The sequence below is a fragment of the Danio rerio genome, chromosome 6, assembly GCF_052040795.2.
Source record: "Danio rerio strain M-AB ecotype USA chromosome 6, GRCz13ab, whole genome shotgun sequence".
In the NCBI taxonomy this organism is placed as follows: domain Eukaryota; kingdom Metazoa; phylum Chordata; class Actinopteri; order Cypriniformes; family Danionidae; genus Danio; species Danio rerio.
The window spans coordinates 9,116,883-9,134,150 of NC_141026.1; the positions used below are offsets into that span (position 1 = coordinate 9,116,883).

Below are 17,268 nucleotides of genomic sequence, written 5' to 3' on the forward strand. Positions count from 1 at the left end.
CAATACCACGTGCTTGGCCAGGTTAATATTTATTTCACATCATTGAATTATTTACACTTAATATAACGGCTTTGCTTCAGCCTTGATGTAATAACACTTCAGAAACATCAAAAACATATCAAATACATAAAAAAGTTGTCATTACTGTGAGCAAATACCACAGTATCAAACAGAAACACTGTCAGCAGGAGAATAAAATAATTCAGTAACATTAATACAGTCAGATAGTCTTTTCTACATTATATACATATTATAATATTATAACACCAAATACACAAAAAAGTAATTAGCAAGAACAAAATGAACAAAGGTTTAACACTTGGCTAATGACGTAGCATGAGGGTGCCTGGGCTATAAAAACAGTGCAAGTCAGCTCTCACTCATATTTTTTTTTTTGTCCAGAATGCCTACAATTCTGTTTGTTTGCTCCACTATTCAGCTCCTCATATACTCAATTCGTTTCACCCCCAAACCCCTAAATTTTAGCCGTCTTGGGAGCTACACGAGTGACTCCAGGAGATTGATTTGACTTCTTGAGGGTGGCCATCAGTCTTTCTGGCATGAAGTATGGTCTGTCCACTGTGCCATCGTTGCGTTCAAGATCCTCCACTGTTGAAAAAGTTTGGGTTAAGACAACCAATAGCATAATATATAATAACAGAAGCTGCACATTCAATAAATCCCTGAGATGTCAACATAGAGAGAGTTCAGTTTATTAAAGCGCTGGGAGATCACATTAACAACATGCAAAGATTGAGAAAAGTGAAGCACAGAGGTAGAAAAAGAGGCAATAGAGCGGCAAACAGCGACAAATATCAGGCATTGAAAAGTTGCAATCTGTTGATACAATAGCCCATCACAGCAGACCAAAAGATATGGGCAACAGCTTTTTCTTTCTTTGCTCTGTTTTTAAGTTGCCATATTTTCCATATCACGTTAGGCATAAATTTAACACAGCAATTTTTACAAAATGGCATTGGTCTTGGCTGGTATCACTGTAAACAGATGTGGGGGGTTTTCTGTTGTTGTTGCTGCTGTAAACATAGCAATACTGCAAACTTTTTTTTTTTTTTGCATTCTTCAATATGCTTAAGACATTGATAATTAACGATAATTAGGCACAAGTCGAGCACCTACATTACACTTCTACAAGTCCTTAGTTTGAAAACGTTCCACAAAAATCACACAAACACAGTCACATTCTACAAGTGCTATGTAGGCATATCTAATAGGGTTTTAGGTCCACGTAACCAACTGTCGTCCATTTAATAAGCTTCTACTTTAAAGTCTGTGTGAACCGGAGGTTGCTGAGACTTTTATTTCAGTATGGTGACGTACTTTCAACTGAAACTGAATATTGAGTAGGGGGCAGGGCTTTTGATTGCGCATCCTTCCCTAGTTCCCTCATAGATAACAAATGTTAGAGGAGCGTGGTTAAGAATATCGCTATGCAGTTGCCGAGTTGACGTCAACAGAAGAACCTCTACTCCAAACATGGGTTGTTGCTAGATCAGATACAGTTGCGGCCGTAAGTAACCAAAAATATGTATTGTATTTTATTAATGCCTACCGCCTCCACAACTCTAAACCCAACCATCACAGTAACGTAAAAACAGTTGTTGTCCCGAGTATTCTTTATGCTATCTATTAAATTACCCAATAAATTGTATTTTTTAACGCCTACCCCCACCCTAACCCTAAACCCAACCGTCACGGTACTGTAAAAATAATAATTATTGTTATACAGTGTCATAAAAAATGCTGCTATTTTGATGTGCATAATCGCACTTCCGGCCAGCCGCATATCCGATCTAGACTTTACCCCAAACATGAAAGCAAACGGTCAGACTTTGATTTAAAATTACTAAAACAAAAACTTTTTTGTTTAGTGGATTAACTTCCAACAATTTAATTTAATTATTTACCTCAAGAATAACAATGCGAGCTAGCAAAATAAACAGTAAATTTGATTTCATGCGAACTTAAATTAAAATAGCGTTTTTTTATAAGTTCGTATCAGTAGCCCTACTCACACAGTGATACTGGTAAATATCCGGACAATTTCCAGAACGACTTTACGAATTTATTCAAATATGTGCTGTTCACACAGGTAAGGACATTAACCTGAATTTCTTAGGTAAGGACTGATCCGGGAAAGGACCATTCACACATCCACACCAAAATACCGGTAAATTCTGGCATCATTAACTAAAAACGAGTTATAATCAGCCGCGCTTGTATTAAACATAAAGGAGGTCCATCTTTTTCTTGATGGTTTCACTTTTAGAAGAGGGTAGCCAGAGGTACATATGGGTGCAATTTATCTTTGAAATGAATGCTTCAGGGTGGTATGAAGCCGTGGAAGGCTTCTGTTTTTTTTTTTTTTTTGCGCTACCAGCTGACCACATACCTTCATGTGGACGGCTTTTCTGATGTTACCAGTTTGCATGTTGGCTCACCGCGTACAAGGTGGAGCGGAGTTAACCGCGACAACGAGGTCAGAGTCTGGTGAACAATACTTTTAAAAAAAAGCAGGTAAAACAAGAATAAAATAAACAAGTAAATTCCAGGGTGAGAAGGTGGTAAGCTGTGAAAACATGGTAAAAATCAGGCGACCGTGAGGTTTTTTTTCCTGGATTGCTTTTGAAAACGCTGTAGGTTGGGTTTAGGAAAGGGGGTGGGCGGGTCAATCAGGGCTTTTGAAAACACTATCGGTTGGGTTTAGGGAAGGAAAAAAAATTACCTACTGGGATGAATTTTGCACTCTCCAGATACTTATACAGGGGTACATATCCACAATGAGCCTGGGCTGTCAGTTTGTCATCAAATCTTGACCAATCAAATGCTCTCTAGCAAAGGACATGTTCTGCCCCCTTTAAGATGCTTCTCATTTGCTTTTCATTTGATGTGCTCAACCACTCTCACTAGCCGATCTGTGAAAAAAAAGGCTATTGGCTGCTTTTTAAAAAGGGGAGGAGCTACCTACCGTCTTCATGTTTCAGTTGAAATTATGTCAAACGCTGAACAAAAATAAACATTTCAAAGCACTTCACAAGACCTTTCTGTACAAGCCTGCTTCTCTCTTACTTAGTATCAAGCCGTCCATTTTGACAAGTGATTATTACAGTTCTCAAAGCTGATTGATTGAGTAAACATTATGACTCAAATGAAGGAGGTTCTTTTCAGTATCTACTAATGGCTTCCCAAAGCCACCAAAGTGCACCATTTCCCAAATCAGTAGGCATCTTTGAAACATTGTATGAGCATTCTTACGCAGCTACTCCTGAGGGGTGAGCAGAGTATCGCTCTCCTGAGGTCCGTTTTCTTGAGGCTTGGGTTCCTCTGGTTCTGGTGCTTGCAGGTTCTCAGCCTGTGGTGGTTCTGCTTGAGCGCCTGGCTCCTCTTTGTCTTCTGCGTCAACCTCTTGTGGTCCATTTTGCTGTGGCGTTGCTTGTGTTGGTTCATGTTCTTGAGCAGTCACCTGCTCTTCAGGTTTCTCCTCAGCGACTGCAGAAGCTTCTGGAGCTTGTGTTTGTGTTTCTTGAGGAGCTTCTTCAATGTGCGTCTCTTGATTGAGTGGTGTCTCTTCTTCTTGATCCTGTTTCAGAACAGTCTGTTGCTTGAGCTGCACCTCTCCATTCTCCTGGAGAGGGATTTCTTCTTCGGCTTGCACCTGTATGACAGGCACCTCCGCATGGTCTGTTTCTTCTATGCTTTTTTCGATAGATAAAATCTGGTGCAGCTCAGGAGACATGAAAAAGGGTTTGTCGGAAGAGCCGTCATTTCTCTCCAGGTCTTCGCCTTGAGTTTGCGTTTGTATGGGATGTTTTTTTAAGTGTTAGTGTTTTAGAGCGCACGTTGCAGAAAAAAGCACAAGGACGCATGATTGGACACAATCATGTAGCAGGTAGAAAAAAAAGAGAGGGAGAGAGAGAGAAAGAGAGGAAATGGTTAGACATAAAGCAAGCCAAGTGCCCCAAAAGCATTTGTGATTTGCAGGTACGTCAACAGTGGGTGCTGGAAGTCAAAATGCCATCATTTTCTCCATACAGAAATATGCCTTCAAAACAAACCATGAGCTCTGAAGCTGAGAAACAACATGTGATAATGTAGTATAAATGTGATTTCTGATAATATAGCATAAATGTATGTTTTGTGTTGTTTATTTACAAAAGTTTAATGGTCAAATTGGAATATATGAATTAATCAACCCATGATCCTTAAGAAAGCTCAATGCTGTTTAAGTCTCTTTAAGGCAAGTCATTTCACTCAGCGACCATCTTTGAAACGCCATTTGGGCCAGTATGCTCGAGCATTCAGTTTGAATGGGGAAACATCATATTCTTCAAAATTGCTTGCCAAGCTTACAATTAAATTTTATAATAGGAATTACCAATAAAATAAAACAACAACTGTCTATTTAGTTTCATTTCTAAACAATTGAATTACGCAAAATCTGCAGAAACTCACGTCTGGTCCAAGCCTCTCCCGGAGGATCGTCAGTTTATAGCAAACGATGATTAGCTTCTGTACTAGAAGCCGGGGCTTGATTCGCTATGCTGACTGTTACACTTTTCCCTATTCAAAACTATGCAAGTGACATGTCTTGTGTACTCAACAGTCTTTGGTTTTAACCAGTTAATATACTAAACTTTGTGTTCTTATATCCCTCTTATACTGTTGATGCATGAATAAACCTCAACTAGACTATATAGCACAACTCCTGTATCTTAACTGCAAGAAGCTTTGTGCTTTGTTTCTTTTGATATGAAACTTTTTATATGCTTTATATGATCTGTTTGTGTTGTCTTAATTATTCAATGTATGTTTAGATATATCTGTCATGATAACAAGCAATGAAACTAAGTGTGTAAATGAAAATATTTTCACAATGAATTGGAGTACATTAAATTAAAGGTGTGCATTTATGTAAAAGCTACCTTATTAGTTTTTTACATTGGAATTTGCATACTTTTATATTGTAAGAGTTGGTTATTATATCTAAAAATAAATAATAACTGTATCCAGTAGTTCAGTCTCTATTAATAGTAATAATAATAATTCCTTACATTTATACAATGCTTTTCTCGACTCTCAAAGTGCTTTACACATTGGAGGGAATCTCCTTATCCACCACCAGTGTTCAGTGTCGAACTCGATAACACAACAGCAGCCATATTGCCCAGACCGCACACCACACACCAGCTGATTGGTGGAGAGGAAACAGAGTGATGAAGCCAATTATGATATATGGATGGTTAGGAGGCCATGATGGACAGAGCCCAGCGGGCAAATTTGGTCAGGATACCAGGGTTAAACCACTACTCTTTTAAGAAGGACATCCTGGAATTTTTAACGACTGCAGAGAGTAAGGACCTCGGTTTAACGTCTTATCCGAAAGATTTCGCTCACTGAGTAGTAGAGAGTCCCTTTCACTATACTGGGGCGTTAGGACCCACATAGACTGCAGGTTGAGTGCCCCCTGCTGGCCTCATCAACACCACTTTCGGCAGCAACTTAGCTTCCCAATGTGGTCTCCCATAAAGGTACTGACCAGGCGCAGCCCTGCTTTGCTTCAGTGGGCGACTATGTGAGAGCTGCAGAGAGCTAGCTGCCAGAGATTAAATAGTATTTAATAGTTATTAATAGTTTAATAGTTATTAATAGTCGCCTTTGTTATGTACTCCTATATAGTTTACAGCTTTAGCCAAAAAATATTTGTTTTATCCAAAAGAAAATTGTAAACATGAAATTTATTTAAAGACATGGAGCTACAATTTATTTCAGTAAACCATTGTTTAATAATGAAATTGTCAATGAAACAAGCTTTTAATGTTTAGTTTTGCCCTCGTTTGGCTTACAAACGTTTGTGAATGAATTCTAACATATAATTTTAAATCACTTGCAACTTTTGTAAAGCTGAATATGACCGAAAGTTAATGAAAATAAAAACACAGTTACATTTTTGGTGCACTTAATTTAGTTTTAAATTAAAGTTTGTAAATCTGGAATTAAATGTTGTGATTCACCTCAGAGCTGACCGGTTTGGTTTAAGCTTTGAAACTTTACTGAATGACATGTAAAGTAAATGTAGAGAAAATGAAGGAGGAATCTAGCAGATGGTCACTGTTCCCATTATAGGAAAGAACAACCGTTAAAAGACAAGAAAGATGGCAGTTTGAGAGCTGAAAATGTGTTTAGCTGTTGATAACGATAAAATTCAGTATCAAGAAAACTCATCAATAAAAACAGCTGCTATTCATCAGAAACCATTGCTCTGTTAAGCAACCAATACATTGAAAACTTGTTAAATGTGTTCATTATGTATTATCTTGTGAAATAATTAAAGCTGCTTTGCACTTACAGAAGCAGAGGAAGAGTGTGTCCACGCACATGGCATATACGCTAAAAAAGCCATGAGCGATCAGATAGGCTCCAAACACCACAGTCTGCAAATGAAGGGGATGTAATTATAACAGAAATGGGACTTGTCATATTGCAAATGAAGTATCTAGAATGTATTACTCACCAATATAGGCACCCAGTAGTAATTAAGAGCTGGCGTAACGTCCTGCGCTATCTTAATCTTGCCCGTGAAAAAGAAGAAGGAACAAATTCCTGCGAATAAGAGGAAGAAATTGCTAGTGTATGCATTGCTAGTTGTAGATTACAGAACCGGAATGTTAATGTCAGGTCTATCCAAATAACATCTGGATTCAAACAACATCTGTGACCAAATCACTCACCCACAATACCAACGATTAGGAGTTTGCCCAAAAATAAGAGGAAGTCAGTCACTTTGTCGAGAACTGCCACACTAGAAAACAAACAAGCAAAGAGATTTCACTTTACACTATTTATTTACAGTCACACAAGACACTGACTAATGATTTAACACTCACACTTGTGCTTACCCACATTAAAAAAAACAATATAGTTGGATAGTAAATAGTCGGTTAAAATAATAAGGTAATTTATACTAAATACTGGGCGGCACGGTGGCTCAGTGATTAGCACTGTCGCCTCACAGCAAGAAGGTCACTGGTTCGAGTCTGAGTTGATTTCTGCATGGAGTTTGCCTATTCTCCCATTGATGGTGTGGGTTTCCTCCAGGTGCTCCGGTTTACCCCACAGTCCAAACACAAGCGGTATAGGTGATTCGGGTAAGCCAGGGGTGTCAAACTCAGTTGCTGGAGGGCCGAAGCCCTGCACAGTTTAGTTCCAACCCTGCTCCAACACACTTACCTGTAAGTTTCAAACAAGCCTGAAGGACTCAATTAGTTGGATCAGGTGTGTTTAATTAGGGTTGGAACTAAACTGTGCAGAGCTGCGGCCCTTTTGGAACTGAGTTTGACACCTGTAGGGTAAACAAAATTAGCCATAGTGAATGCCGGTGTGTGTGAATGAGTGTGTATTGGTGTTTCCCAGTACTGCATTGTGGCTGGAAGGGCATCTGCTATGTAAAACATATGCTGGAATAGTTGGCGGTTCATTCCACTGTGGCGACCCCTATGAAATAAGGGACTGAGCCGAAGGAAAATGAATGAACGATCCTAAATACTACAATACTTTTGAATGATACTATGGTAAGGTGTTTTATACTATACATATATTACAGTATTTAGAATTTTTGTTAATGAATGCTTCACCATACAGTAGTTTTAACTATAGTGAACTGATAAACTTCTTAAATACTACTGCATACTTTAGTTTTTACAACAGTAAACTGTGGTGTATCGTAGTATAATAAACCCTATAGTTGTAGGAAACTACTGTATTGGGTAATATGTTTTTATTACAGTTGTTGTGTTACCATGGAAACTATAAAATTACCCAACATATTAATTCAAGTACTCTATCATGTATCAAAAACACTGCAGTATTTTTTTATGTGGGTGGGTTGTCTTGGATAAACAGCTCCAGATCAAAAAACATAAATAAAACATTAATCTTAGCGTTCACCCTGTCAACTGTATTGGGCAACATTGTTACAATAATAAATAAGAAAAGGTTGTTAAAGAATTGTTTTCTTTTATTGCTTCATCTTGTGACATCATGACATGTTTTTGCTTCGATTATTGATTATGGTTTGTGCTACATTCATATTTCACTCAAACTGCATCAGAGTGTGTTTGACAGCAGAATGAGTGCCATATTTTCCCATCACTTTTTGATGATTTTTGAGGTACCTATAATCAAGTCAATCTTATCAAATGTGAACGTACCCTTAAATTTAATTCACACTCACCGGACTATGTTCCTCATTAGGAGGAAAAATGCATCCCTGGCAGATGTGCAGAAATTTTTGCCGTAAATTGCCACCTGAAAAGACCAGTAAGTTACTTGACTGTAAATAATTTCAGTATAGAATAGCAACACAGGTTCATTGGAAATATGTGGCTCAGCCTACAGTTGTGCAAAATGTATTTTATTGCAGATTTCAGATGACAAATCCACTAAAGGGTGAATTGCAAATTGCAAATCTGAAATACGTTAAATAGGGGATGCTTTGTTGTACATTTCAGAAACACATCCTTCTTGTACACAGTCATGAATAGGTGGTGCTTGTCGTACAGATAATTTAGTGAACCACTGACCTAATCCCTTTCTTAAACCCAACCTATAGTGTTTTTAAAAGCGACAGTAAGAGAAAAGTTCACTGCGACTATGTAGTTTTACTTTGATTTTACATTGCTTTGATCTGTTTGGTGGAACTATGCTTCACTGGATTCAACCCCGAGCACTCACAACACCTTACAAGGTGAGCTACTGAGCAAACTGACCACAACTAAAAAGTTGTCCATATGGAGATAGAGAGGTGAGGTAAACATATTCAAATAAAATCATAGACACTGTTAAGTTGTTTTGAGTTATTTATTCAGTGTTGTGCAAAGAACTACATGTAAATAATCCTTTATTTGTCGATATTATGTCCCTTTATATATCATTAATGTGAAAAGGAACAAAAGATGTTGGCGAAACACTGCTCGGTAGTGTTCATTTTACCTATAAACTGCAGTTAAACATATGTTGAAGTATGTTTTTGTGGTTTCACAAAAAAATTGTAGGCTAAAGCACGTATTTCAAATAAACCTGTGTTAATGAAATATTGTTATCAAGCACTATAACATGCACTACTGATGCTCCCTAGCCAGAAACAAAGCCCAGGAGTTCAAACATTATCAAGATGGGAATAAAAATGTACCATGATGTAGGCGTTCCTGTTTATAAACTTGATGAATTTCTCCAGACACCAGAAGCAGCACTTCAGGCAGCTCAGCAGGAATTTAGCAAATTTATTCTGGGCACCTGAGAGAAGCAAATGACACAATCAAGACTCAGATTCATATAAAAGACAATGGGTCTGTTCTCTAATCACATCCCACACATATTTCTTGAGACTTTTTTTGGCCGGTGGAAAAGTGGGACAGAATCAAGCTGTCTGAGCACATTATTTCTATAGATTTTAATAATAACTTTACTTATAGTATCTAATATATAGTTTAAAATGGTGACTTTCATGTAAAACACATAAAAAATAGCTATTTTCTATACATTAAAATGATGAAATGGCCATTGACTGCCAAGCACCAAAACACAGTTTCTTTAAGTTTTATGAAACTAATGTATTTGATGGGTTGCGGCTAAAAGGGCATCAGTAGCGTAAAAACGTGCCGGATAAGTTGGCGGTTCATTCTGCTGTGGTGACCCCGGATTAAAAAACAAAAAGCCGAAAAGAAAATGAAATGAATAAATGAATAAATGACACTACAGTAGATTTAAGACTTTTTAAGACAAAAACAATGTTTGAGGACCCTTTAACCCTCTACCGCATGGTGTTGCCATCAGGCTACATGATATTTATGTTAATTTCCCTGCCACTGTTTCTTTAAAACCAATATTCAAATTTTTTGTTGGAAAGAGGAGACCTTAGAGTAGCCAATGATGTACTTTAGTTAAGTCACATGACGTGTTTTTCTGTAGCGCGATTCTTGGTGTATATGTGAGTAATTGCTGAATGCAAAATGTAAACGTTAATAAAAACAAAGGATCAAATGATGTCAGATCCACAAATAAAATCTGAAACATCACCTTCTGTAAGTTATGATCACATATTCACAACTCAATTATTTTTATCAAATTAGATCTTGTAAAACGATCAAATGTGTGTGTTACCAAATGGCAATACTGCAAGTGGAATAGTGGAAGGTGCAATATTGCAATGGGTTAGCTAGCTAGCTAGCAAGGTCAGCTGTGAACTTTTAAGTTGTAACAATAACAACATGAAAGCTAGTAGAATAATGTTCAGTAGTTGTGTGTTAATGGCATTTGCATTATGGATAAAATCTAGTTTTAATGGCAATACTACTTTTGATTAGATATGAATACAGGGAACAGTGTATTAGCGAACACCATGTTCTATGGTTACTGGTTCTTCCTGCAGATGAAAGTGAGTATGAGATGGGTTTTAGGTACCATGAGAAGGATGCAGACTGGACATTGGATAAGAGCAGTGATGGAGACAGTTCACGTAAGTTAGCTCAGAGGCAGATAAGACAGGCGTAGTATAGTATATAGTACAATATATAAACATTGTCAGCTAGTAGCTACATTATTCTGATGCATCTGGATATACCAGACTTGTTATTTATTTGTTATAATATTTACTGGAGAAAATATTTATATTTACTGTATGTTGTGTACATGATATTACAATATTAGAATTGTTTTCAATGATGTTCAGCAAAAAAATGGAATAAATGAAAGTTGCTGGAATATAAATTGTTGGAAAGTATGTATAAGGTGTCATTTATAAGTTCTGTGTTAAAGCTTATAATGCTGCAACACCAATTAAATCATTTCAAACAACAAAATTATTAATCATAAGGAAAATTCTAAAAATTCTAAAAAGTTAGATCCACTGTTGGACATTGTTGCCATATGGCAACATATCATACACTGTAAATTCTAACATGTTCAGTTTACTTAAAAAAAGTTTGGAAACCGATTGCCTTATTTTTGCAATATAAACTTACAAGGAAATCTTAAGTTAAGTTTAATTATTGCCTTGAAGTAAGAAAACTAAAACTTATAAAGTAAACTAACTGTTAAAAATTAAGTAAGTTTAATAGAAAATTCTAGTTAACATACTTGTCATTATTTAGTAATCTTACTTAGGGTTTTATAGTAAGATTACTTTAATAACTCTATTTAACTAATACTGTTCTACCATGTTCAGTTAACATCTTGAATGCTAGTAGTCTCAACATTGTTTTAATCCACCATTTTAAGTAATGTCAACTAAAGAAACTACGTGCAATCGGTTTCCACATTTTCTTCAATTAAACTGAACATAAAATATGTAGTTCAACCTACAAGTAATGACATTATACAGGTCTTAAATGTAAACATTTTATTTGACAAAATTAGCAGAATTTCACAATACACTTGTGATATTTTAGTATCACAATACACTTGTACACAATACAGTTTTGTAAAAACCTGTTGTAAAGTGCTGTAATATACTGTAAACAGCAATACAGACAAAAAATATAATAAACATGTTCAACCCTAAAACACAAGTTTTCGAAAAGGTTTGAAAATCTATCAAAAAAACTTTAAATACTTGACACTTGGAAAAAAGATACTTGAATTAGTGTAATTAAACATGCCATTGCACCAGCACCTTAAACATGGCAGCATAGACACTCACAGAGGAACAGATATTAAGCTTTAAAGCTAATTTGTTAGACTGTGTAGTTTAGATTTTCCTACAGAAAATATCACATTAGTGTGGTCAAAAGTATTGAGTTTGGTATCAATCAATACTGAAATATTAAAAATATCCATTTTCCACCAGCATTTGAGTGCTACTGAGCTCGTTCTTAAACACCATTGATTGGCCACTGTGTTCACATGCTCAACAGAAATGACTGTGATTGGCTGTGACTGTCATAGGTTTACCATTTTTCACTGAGTCCAAACAAAGTTACACAGACACTGAAGTGTTTCAAAGCCATGTCGATAGCTGATTTGTTTAGAAGCTAACATATAAGCTATCTGGTGATGAATCGACTGATCGACAGTGCTTTGAAGTTATCCAGTGTCTTTGTATCTTTGCACCTGGTGAACAGTGGTGAAGTGTGGTAAAAATAATGACCTTCAAAGCCAATCAGTCATATCTACTGAGCATGTGAACACAATGGCCAATCAGTTCTTGCAATGTTAGTGGGAAATGGATGGACTTTTTTTTTTTTTTTCAGTACCGATTGGTACCAAACTCAATACTTTTGACAACCCTATAAATCACAATACACTTTTTTGGTAAAAAAAAAGAAAAAGTGTTTTAAACACCAAAATGCTGCAGTCCTAAATGTAACACTGCAAACAGCAACATGTTAAAAAGCAACACTTTGTAATTAAACATGCCATTATACCTGAACCTTTAAACATAAAGCACAGCAGTATATAGGCGCTCGCCGAATAAAACACATTACGCTTCCCTCCCAGCAAAAGCAACACACGTTGAACAAATTCAAATGCATTGCTCAAAGTCTTTGGGTAGTCCGAATTCAGTGTGTAAATCAAAGCAAAAAAAGAGACATACTGCATGTGCAAAGTCCATAACCACTTTTCCTTCCAGTATAAAGGCCCACATTGCATCCATAATGAGGTTCTTTAGACATCTTCACACACGACAGTCAGCAGGCCAACATCTTCTTCACTGAAGTCCGACTCTACAATTACATCCTATGAATAGAGAAAGAAAAATAAGTAAAGTTTGATATTCTAAATGGCACTAATAAAGCCTGTAGTGGTACTGCTTCTACTAGGCTTGTCATGATAGTGGAATTTATTACCAATCCATATAGTAATTTTAAAAACATCCATTTCCTGCTAACATTTGAGCATAGTTGAGTGTCATTTCTGTTAAGCATGTGAACAGAATGGCAAAACAGTGCTGTTTAAAAATGTGCTCAAAAGTGCTTAAAATGTTAGCAGGAAATTTGCTGCTTAAAATTGCAGCAGAGATTGGTACTAAATTCCAGTATCTTGAACATGATACTATTCTAAAGGAACAATAAATTTTTTTAATTAAAGAAACACTGTAATGTAATAAAAAAAACTGCAGTAAAAGTATTTTTAAAACATTTTCAAGAAATTAAATGCAAATGTGTGAGAGACCAATTAGTGCTACATAATCAATATAAATATTTTGTAGGGAAAACTTAATAAATTGGGAACCGATTCATGAATGCATTTGGTTTTGCTAGATTAAAGCAGTGAGTCAAGTTTGCATTATTTAGCACACTTTTTAAAAATGTATTAATAACTATTTTTTAATAAGAAAATTGATGTTTTAGTATGGCTTTTAGAACAAGGGTGCAGCCATCTACAATCCCACAGCAGGTGACTTCACAGGGTCGGTTATAATACGGAGCATCTTTGACTTTGTGGCTTTTAACACTATCTTTTTACATCTTAATCCAGCAGGTTCTTTCAACTGAAATTATATTCCTCTCAACATATTACATAGGTATTACACTTATTAAGATTTTTTTTCAAGCTAATCTTCCTCCTTTTCAAAACAAAAGTGTTTAAAAATTAAAGAAATGCATTCATTACTTCACTGGCCTATGAAGCTAACTGACCCTGTGACGGCACAAGCTGCTGTATTTGCAACATAGCAATGCTCTTGCTCCAAAGGCCATAATATAACATCCCTCTTACTTTCAAATACTTACATTAAATGCATTTGTTTTATTTTTATAAAATTGAAAATTTTATTAATAAGTGAAGTAAACTGGAATGACTGCTTCATTTCCAGTCTAAGAAAGCAGAAACAATAATACTACTTACAAAACACATCCTGAAAATTTCTTTAGACTCATCCCTCTAAAGGACTGAAAGACCCCGGAGAACTGCTGCCAGATGACCTTGAAAAAGTAAAGACAGGTAGACATGCATTATAGCCCAATGAAAACATCAAATGCAATTTATTGCAATCAAATGCAAATTATGATTCAAAGATGATGTCACAAAAATACCTTTGAATTAACATGTTGAAAATTTCTTCTAGTTTTCTTCTGCAATTTTCTCCTCTTTTTTTTTTTTATTTCAATCAAACGAGCAGTGTGTGTCCAATGCAGCGTAGAACTTGGATCTCACATTTCTTCCTGATATTCGATTGAATTCTGCAAAGATCCAATCAAAACATTATTAGTCATTAATAACATTCAAAAACACAAATTCACAAAATCACACAAAGTTTTGAAAAGAAAACAAACCTTCTGCAGCACTTGCATCAGCTGGTGTTTCCTCTATGACTTCCTTCTGGATGTCACTGTTGTGCACAAAAACGTAAAGTGTTATTGACATGGCTAAGCGAAATTCTAAAACAAAAAACAGAAATCAGAAACACATGCAATGATACAATGCAATGCCATTTAACAACAGATGTTACACTTTAACATGACATAGTTAAATGTTCTTGAATAATAAAAGCTGCCAAATACTCCCGGCGCCTGTCATCAAAAGCATGAGCTATACTTGTCACCAAACAGTAATAAACACAACCATCGATTAAATATAATCATGGCATTGTTGCTGGTGTGCCTTACTTTTATGCGCATTAAAAGTGGAATAAATATTTGTCTCAATTGATGTCTTTAAAAGGACACTGAACTTTCTGACTAGGGTTGCACGGTTTACCGGTACTATGGTAGTATCGTGATACTATGGCTCCAAGATACTGGCGGTGCCACTGTAGTTTGTAAACGGTAGTATTGTCATTAACAGTCTGCCTACAATACATAATGCTGCATGTGAAAAAGTCACTAAAATACTTACACGATTCAGCAACAATAGATCATTGTATTTTAATAGTCTATGGAGCCTTCTAAGGTTGTAAAACTGTAGAATTTGCGCCTTTTATAGTAGCCTATTGCATATTTTGTGATGGTTCATTTTGAATCGGAATTCGTTTATTTCTGTTCCTGTCAATATGATATAATAGCTACAACAACCTTGACAATCTATTAAAAAGAATGACTCATAAAGTGAAATTTTGAATTACTTTGGATTCTTATCCGATAATAAGTGTGAAAAAAGTATGATAGATGAAAAACCCAAAATAGCAACAGGAAACAATTTTTGACCACTTCATATAGCCTAGGTTTGTTGGAAAAATGCTCTTTTCTTTATGTATCTTTATTTTAATGTATTTTTTTTGCTGGAATGAATACATTTTAGGTGAAGAGATGTGCAAATACTTTTTTCAACAATAAGGGAATTATTTAAATTCAAGTAGGCCTATAATAACATATACAATATATTATTTCTGACAGTTTTCTTTATTTCATGGATTTAAGTTATGAATTACAGTATTGCAATACTACTTGGTATCACCATACTTCAGCTGGTATAGTATTGTAACATAAATTAATGGTATCACAACACAACAACCCTATTTCTAACTAGTCCTCAGATGATTATTCAAATGGACAAAATATTCGGACTATTCTTGATCATGCAGTTCTTTGCTGAGAATTTTGTTAAATGTACTTTTAATGCATTAAACGATTTAAAATTACCCTGACACTCAGTATGGAGACAAGGTAACGTTAATAGAACAATTCATGAATATGTTCTATGGCTTGTGCGGTATTGTTCAAAAAGTTTTCTTTGATGTGTAAGTGCAAAACTTACATTTCCACTGCATATCAGCTCACAAACTGGTAGTCTGAAATAAAAAAATAAATAAAGGGTATAATGATATTACAAACCAAATATGCCACTCACAATACTCTAATGGTGTGCTACATTTTAAACAACCTTGTAATTGTTCAAATTTATTTGCCCTAAATTGTTAAAAATTAGTGAAACCTCCTTTAAAAATGCAAACTAACAGGTTTGGCAAAGCCTGTTTCTTTACAGAAAGTTTGCTTATAACAAAGGCTTGTTGATGCCTTTGTGTGATATTGAGCAAACAAAGGGATGTTTCTGTGCTTGGTTGTACGAGTTATACCACTTCATCATTAACGTTATCCATCACACATATTCAGTCGCGTCTGGTCAGATTTATTTGTCATTACAGCAATACAAAACACTCAATCACGTAACGGCAACACTGGAATAAACCTTCAAAACGGCATAAAGAAAAGACAAATAGCATATAAAACAAATAAATGAGTTAATTAAATATCTCTCGCATTTTCATAAGTTTAACTTTAAGTTTCATAGGGATTGTTAGCATAAGCACACTTTAGCATCATGTGTAAATATGTATCTGCCTCATACAGTGACACGAATCGTAATCCCATCGAAATCCTAAATTACCTACGACACTCACGGGTCCATTTTGAGCTGAAACTGCTTTATAATGTTCTAAAAGCCTCGGCGGGTTAAAACTGCTGCTGCCCCGGCGATCATGAAGAAAAAAACGACTGGTCTGGTCATGAGCCGCTCGCTGACGCCGGACCGAATCACAGCTGATCTCCTCACCTGCTTCCTGCAGGTGATCTCATAAAAGTAAATCTTAAAAAAAAAAAAACACGCATATTTTCGTCACAACAAGCGCCACTAAAGTTCAGCGATAACTAACGTTACTGTATTTGTAATGCGGATAAATAGGTTTCGTTTTCTTTTTTAAAAATGTAGACCTACAGCTATGTGTTAACTTTACATCTAATTGAACGGATCATTGCGCGCGCTCTTGCTCTCTCAGTGCATCATTTAAAATGGCGCGGCCCGCTCTTTTAGAGCATAACGCCCACTTTACAAACTACTACTAACTTTACAAATTATTAATAGTTATTAAAAAGGACTAAGCAGCTAAAAATAGCTTATCTAGTAAAGTAGACAGTATTGCAAATAACGTGCAGTGGTCAAAACGTTTAGTCACAACATCATGGGCTATTAATTAGTTCAAAAAACAGCAAACAATTTCACAAAGTGCAGGAAATAAACAGATTACTGATACTATACAAATAAAATCAAAGTAGTAATTAAAACGAAAAGTTTACCTTGATTTACAGCAGTACATCTTCTCAATATGAAATCCTGTCCTTCAATGGCGGTGCTGGGTGGCGGTTGGTTGTGACTCGGGATGGGGGATGGGAAATCACCACCCAGTACGCATGCGTAACAGCATGGCTTAGCCCTTATAAGCAATTTTACTCAAATTACATTAGTTATGGGAACTTTATACCTTACTATGTCAGCAACACTAATGCATTTCTAGTAAACTCAACAATTAGCTTAAAATTA

At 35.8% G+C, this 17,268-nt stretch overlaps 1 protein-coding gene and 1 long non-coding RNA gene across 6 annotated transcripts in view; both read right to left on the bottom strand.

Annotated features, from left to right (window-relative positions):
• Positions 1-13: 13 nt before the first annotated feature.
• The window catches only part of slc44a2 (solute carrier family 44 member 2 (CTL2 blood group)), a 53,248-nt gene continuing 35,993 nt past the window's right edge, over positions 14-17,268 (bottom strand). For 2 of the 4 annotated variants that reach the window (NM_001446837.1, NM_001446838.1), the window contains exons 17-22: positions 9,206-9,309; positions 8,249-8,322; positions 6,747-6,817; positions 6,530-6,618; positions 6,365-6,449; positions 14-609 (exon numbers count right to left, since the gene is read on the bottom strand). In NM_001446837.1, coding sequence (NP_001433766.1) covers positions 476-609; positions 6,365-6,449; positions 6,530-6,618; positions 6,747-6,817; positions 8,249-8,322; positions 9,206-9,309 — 557 coding nt within the window. In that variant the 3' untranslated portion in view covers positions 14-475. Of the gene's footprint in view, positions 3,802-6,364; positions 6,450-6,529; positions 6,619-6,746; positions 6,818-8,248; positions 8,323-9,205; positions 9,310-17,268 lie in introns of all 4 variants that reach the window. The other 2 variants (NM_001446835.1, NM_001446836.1) reach the window with 1 other exon arrangement.
• Positions 11,399-17,073, bottom strand: LOC137490182 (uncharacterized). Of its 2 annotated transcripts, XR_015493192.1 has the most exons (7): positions 17,025-17,073; positions 16,352-16,536; positions 15,709-15,742; positions 14,289-14,344; positions 14,049-14,195; positions 13,861-13,937; positions 11,399-12,750 (listed from the first exon to the last, which is right to left on the bottom strand). It is a non-coding gene; the product is annotated as an uncharacterized LOC137490182 (long non-coding RNA). The 2 variants fall into 2 exon arrangements; XR_015944642.1 differs by lacking the exons at positions 16,352-16,536; positions 17,025-17,073 and having other exon boundaries at positions 15,709-15,841.